At 33.7% G+C, this 5,764-nt stretch overlaps 1 protein-coding gene across 1 annotated transcript; it reads right to left on the bottom strand.

Moving 5' to 3' along the window:
* Positions 1-557: 557 nt before the first annotated feature.
* LOC143613154 (solanesyl diphosphate synthase 2, chloroplastic-like) lies at positions 558-2,332 on the bottom strand. The gene is made up of 5 exons (XM_077086940.1): positions 1,914-2,332; positions 1,725-1,834; positions 1,014-1,141; positions 826-929; positions 558-760 (listed from the first exon to the last, which is right to left on the bottom strand). Exons 1-5 carry the CDS (start codon positions 2,134-2,136, stop codon positions 558-560), a joined length of 768 nt encoding a protein of 255 aa, XP_076943055.1. The 5' UTR covers positions 2,137-2,332.
* Positions 2,333-5,764: the final 3,432 nt, after the last annotated feature.

The raw sequence follows: 5,764 nt of genomic DNA, 5'->3' as shown, positions 1-5,764 counted from the left end.
TGGTTTGTTAGTATTTTTTAAGCTCGAGCTCGGCTCGTTCAACTTACAAGAGCTTGAGCTTGGCTCATTTCGAGCTCTATTTCTAAAGCTCAGCTCGTTTAATTATGAGAGCTCAAGCTCAGCTCGTTTAACTTGTGAGAGCTCAAGCTCGGCTCGTTTCGACCTCTATGTCTCTATTTCCAAAGCTCGAGCTTGGCTCGTGAGTAGTTTTTCAAGTTCGAGCGCGAGCTTGGATCGTTTATATTTATTAATTAATATATATTTTTAAAATTTTATAGGCCTATTTTAATTATGATTTATATACAACTTAACAAATATTATATAGTTACTTTATCATAATTATATAGACAATAATAATTGTTATATAAACATACATTTAATACACTAAAAATTGATATAAAGTTACAAACAATAGGCCCGTTTAGGCTAGCGAGACAGCTCGATAAGTGAAGCTTGATCTTGATCTCGATCTCGTTTGTTTATCTAGCTTACTTTTAGGCTCGAGCTCGTTTAAGCTAGGCTCTAGTCGAGCTTTTAGTGAGCCGATCTCGAGTAGCTCACGAGCGGCTTGGCTCGTTTAAACCACTACTTTTTAAGTATACACAATGCAATGATAATTTAGTATAATATACCTGGCTAATAAGCTTTATGACCTCAAGGTTTTCAAGACTCGCAAGGTACCATGATGATTGTGCAAACATAAAATCACCAGCTAGAACCGCCACTCGTGTACCATATAACTGATGAACGGTTTCTTTGCCTGAAAAAAAAAAGTGCTTAATTTAGAAAATCATGAAAAATATTTATGTATCTAAAAGCTTTTACCTCTTCTCATATCACTTTCATCCAACACATCATCATGTATTAAGCTTGCAGTATGAATCATTTCAATGATTTCTGCCAAACGCCTATGTTCTCGCGTGAGTTCCCTGAGTTACCACAAACAACATATTACATTAATATCGAATCATTTAGGGATTCAAAATAAATAGCTAACAATATAAAAAACTCACTCTAAACCCGTAAGCGCTAGCGTGGCTCTTGACACTAAGAAAACCAAGGCTGGTCTCATTCTCTTCCCACCCGCACTAAATATCTGCTCAGCAGCCGACATTAAAACTGGGTTTTCGGCACCAACAATCTACCACACAAACAACATAAAAACCATATCAGTTTTATAAAACATAAAAAAGTAAAAGTAGCAGAAAGTTATGATATGAAATGTGCCACCATTAATCATATAAACCATTCGTAAAATCTTTTATCCTTTTGATCATTTTTTAGTATCACGCGATTCCTAACCTATATTAGACCAATTTTGACCGAATGCACATGAAGCGTGCCTCAAGCCCAATAAACATTTAAGGAAACCTTAAAAACCATTGGAAAATTTATTATGATCATGTTATCAAATTGTTTTAGTACACCCTTTAAGTCTAACTCTACTGCAAATTCACAATCTTCAATCTTGAAGTACCTAAAGCTAGCAACTTTGACTCAAGAAAGTCAAAATTCTCAACATTAAAATTCACAAATCAGTAAACACAAAGCCATTGGGAAAGTAATTAGTAGCTTATTACTAAACATTTATAACACAACCCGAATTCTAATGCAAAATCACAATCCTCAATCTTGAAGTACCTAAAGCTAGCAACTTGACTCAAGAAAGTCAAAGCTTTCAACAACATAACACAAAAAAAAAAAACAAAAAAACAATGACTCACAGATTGTAGATTCTTGTTCAAGGTCAGAAGATCATCCGAAACAATCTCGAACAAATCGGCTGCCGATTCTTTCTTCCCACTTAACACTGATGGAGGCCCTGGTGCATCCCCTATTAACAAAACACAATATTAAACCAAACTCAATAAACTCAATTGTAAACATAAATGCAAATTAGTTAACAAATCCACCATTCAGCAAAGTGCCAGCAGCTTCAGTAGACACCACTCTACACTTTGCAATATTATCATCCCTGCGGCAACATATCAATCTCCGGCCACTCCGAATCACTTTTCTTGCATAATTTCTGGACCGAAACCGGTCGAAAGAAGAATTGAAAGAACACCCACAAGCAGCAACATCAGCAAACCCGGTTTTACCAAATTCAAGATTATGGCATGTCGCCAGCATCATCTTCTTGAATCACACCAAGATCAAATTTTTACGCAACAAAATCAAAAACCCAGTTGGGAAATTACACTAATTTGAATATAACCACACACCCATTTGCCAAAAAGGCGTAAAGATTAAAGTTGGAAGTTGTGGGTCTGCAAAGGTGTAATCTTGAGAGGATATATTACTGGGTTTTTAGTGGATTGGAAGAGTCCACATGTGTAATTGGAATGTGAAGTGAAGGTGATTAAATAGACGGGTTGTGGTGTGGTTCAAAGGGGTTTCTTGAAGTGACAAAAGAGTCGGTTTTATGAAGGTAAGAAGGACCTTATCTATGGGTTGAAGTTGTGTGTGGCAGTGGCGTTGCGGTTGGTGGCAAATTGAGAAACGTTCATGTGTTGTGTGATCTCCTAGAAAAAGGGAAAATCTCCAAAATACCAATCCACAAAAATAGAAACTTTTTCTCATAAATTTAATATTTCTAAAAATAACCCTCTTTAATTCATCTTTGATCATTTATTAGGAAATCTAACGCGTTTTTGACGACATGTTAGCATAACACGTCATCAAGACGCGTTGGATTTCCTAACACATGGTTAAAGACGCTAATACGTCGTCAAAAACGCGTTAGATTTCCTAACACATGGTTAAAGATGAGTTAGACCTTCAAACACGTAGTCAAAGATATGTTAGCATCAAACGCATAGTCGAATATATGTTAGCTTTTTGTTTGTTTTTTAATATTATATTTTTATAACTAGTTTTTCTTTTATAACTTTTAATATATAAACTTTTATATTATTTCGAATATACCGACGAGAAATGTTTACCTTTATCTACGGACCGACATAAATTTTATTTAAAACCGAGCGGGGTCAAAATTTTATTGAATATTTCGATATTGATTTGGCACGGCTCGAGTTTGAGTTAGTTTATGCCGGTCAGTAGGTAAAAGTAAGCATGTCTCGTCGGTATATTCGAAATAATATAAAACTTTTATATATTAAAAGTTACAAAAGAAAAACAAATGTAAGTTAAACTAGTTATAAAAATATAATATTAAAAACAAACAAACAATAAAGCTAACATATCTTCGACTACGCGTTTGATGCTAACAGATCTTTGACTACGTGTTTGGAAGACTAACTCATCTTTAACCATGTGTTAGGAAATCTAACGTGCCTTTGACGACATGTTAGCGTTTTTAACCATGTGTTAGAAAATCCAACGCGTCTTTGACGACGTGTTATGCTAACATGTCGTCAAAGACGCGTTAGATTTTCTAACACATGGTCAAAAATGAGTTAAAGAGGGTCATTTTTGGAAATATTAAGTTTATGGCACAACGTTAGAATCTCATTTTGTATATGGGCTATTTTGGGGATTTTCCCCCTAGAAAAAGCCCATTTCTTTTCTTATATTCTTCGTATTACGGGGGTTATTTTACATTATTTGTTTTTAATATTTATATATGTATATTTGGATTTTAATTTTATTTATTATAATAAAGTTAATAATTAATATACTTGAGGTTTGATGATGAAATGGTTTTACAAATAAATGATATATTACAATCCGGTTAAAAAGCTATCTGGGTTTGGTGATATCCATTACCCGTTTATTTTCTTTATTATAAAAGTGTTTCTTAATTATAAATAATATCTTTTTTAAATAAAATAGGATATTAATTTTTAGTATATCCCTATTTTATAAGATTTTCATATCAAATATTTTATGAGATTATTTTTTAATATAATGAGATGTTATAACCCGTTAAAGAGCTATCTGGGTTTGGTGAGACATTTACCCGTGAATTCGGGTCAAATGCGTGAGAAACCTTCATTTACAAATAAAGCAATCTGATGGCTTGAGAGAATGGTTGTTTTATATTTTTTGTTTTTTAATATTTATTTTTTGGATTTTAATTTTCTTTATTGTAAGAAAATTAATAATATACTTAGGGTTTGATGATGAAAGAGTTTCATAAATAAATGATATGTTATAACCCGTTTAAAAGCTATCTGAATTTGGTGACCCATAACCCCGCTTATGTTTTTTACTATAAAATTGTTTATTAATTATAAATAATATCTTTTTCTTTTTAATTTGGATATTAAATTTTAGTATATCCCTATTTTATAGGATTTTTACATCAAATAATTGGTAAGATTAATTTTTAATTTAATGAGATGTTATAACCCGTTTAAGAGCTATCTGGTTTTGGTAAGACCCATACCCATAAATTTGGGTTAAATCAATGAGAGGCCTCCATTTAAAAATTAAGCAATCTGGTGGCTTCCATAAAAGGGAGGAGCGACCACATCGCGACACGTAGGATTTCAGGGTTTTGGTTTATATATATTATAGATATTTTGAATGGCCAACAATCATAGAATGCCTAGATACTCCGTACGAGGTGAACCAATGGCTAAAGGCCACCGTCAGCTGGCCCAACCCAGCCGTACGGAGCCCTTAAGCGCCTCCAAGTTATCTCCAGTTCCGGAGAAAACCCACCCGCCCGAAGGCTCGCTGTGGTAAAACCCAGATGCCCTCAGATCGATCGAATTGGAGATCACAAGGATCCCAGTCTTCTTTCATTAAGCCACCCATGTCCCACCCAAAGTGTTGTAAGTGAGAATTGAACCTGGGTCTCTATTGAGAAACCCAAATTCCCTACCACTGCACCACATTGGAAAGTACTTAATTTCTTGATGTTATTACATATCCTATATGTATTAACGAACAATAATTTGTCACTGAGCGGGTGCTGGTAGTGGAGTAGTAAGAAAGAAACTTAATGTTTTGTGTGACTCAGGTTTGATTTTTGTCTGCATTATTTAGTTTTGGCAGCATCATGCGATGATGGGAGACTAGACGATTAGGTGGCGTTTGTTAGTTGGCTTCTTGAACCGAACGGGCAAATGTTCACGGGCGTTAGCCATAGGTGAGGGCTTTTTCCGGATCGGAAGGCGAGTGTATCCTGATATGATGAATTTAGCCAGTAGCCCATTGAAGAATTCGTTAACCGTTCTGAAAAAAAATTAAGAATAATAATTTATACTAAAAGTGTGATTGATAACACTGGTAATTTTTATTTCTACTGTCAAGGATAATCAATCAATTACACTGGTAATTTTTATTTCTACTGTCAAGGATAATCATGTTCCAACGGAAATCATATGATTTTTAAGAGGTATTGGGTTTAAATAATCTCAACTTTTATTTGCTGATCGGGAAAACTTCCAATTAACAAAATGTTTACCATCACTTACAACTTTTTTTTCTCTCGACTAACGAAATGTTTACTAGCACTTTTAACTTACTTTTTGCACTCAGTGCATACACAATCCATTCTCTAAAAGAATGTGAGTGAGCTTTGTAAATTATAGGAGGTGGTTGTGAGTAGATGAGAAAAAAATGTTACACTTCATCAATAAATTTGGAATAAATTGTTCACACCATTTATTTTTTTTAATATATTTTGAAAGTGGTTGTGAATGAATGAGAGAGACCAGTTAATGACAAATGTATAAAAAAATATTATTTAATTGAAAATAAAAAAGAAAATCATTTTTAGTGTGATTATATAAATATGAATATGAAATGGGCTATGAATGCTCTCATAAACTAATGGGACCCTAATGTCGTT

This window comes from Bidens hawaiensis, unplaced genomic scaffold (genome assembly GCF_021521415.1).
Source record: "Bidens hawaiensis isolate Kalapana, Puna unplaced genomic scaffold, B.hawaiensis_p1.1 tig00036757_1, whole genome shotgun sequence".
Classification (NCBI taxonomy): domain Eukaryota; kingdom Viridiplantae; phylum Streptophyta; class Magnoliopsida; order Asterales; family Asteraceae; genus Bidens; species Bidens hawaiensis.
This window is presented reverse-complemented; position numbering and strand designations above follow the sequence as displayed.

What these genes read in the sequence shown, in the direction of transcription:
- LOC143613154 (XM_077086940.1), bottom strand. Translation starts at nt 2,136, where the DNA reads ATGATGCTGGCGACATGCCATAATCTTGAATTTGGTAAAACCGGGTTT. An exon ending in TGAACAAGAATCTACAATCT is followed by an intron (nt 1,142 to 1,724) that starts GTGAGTCATTGT and finishes TTTGTGTGGTAG; the next exon opens with ATTGTTGGTGCCGAAAACCC. An exon ending in TGAAAGTGATATGAGAAGAG is followed by an intron (nt 761 to 825) that starts GTAAAAGCTTTT and finishes TTTTTTTTTCAG; the next exon opens with GCAAAGAAACCGTTCATCAG.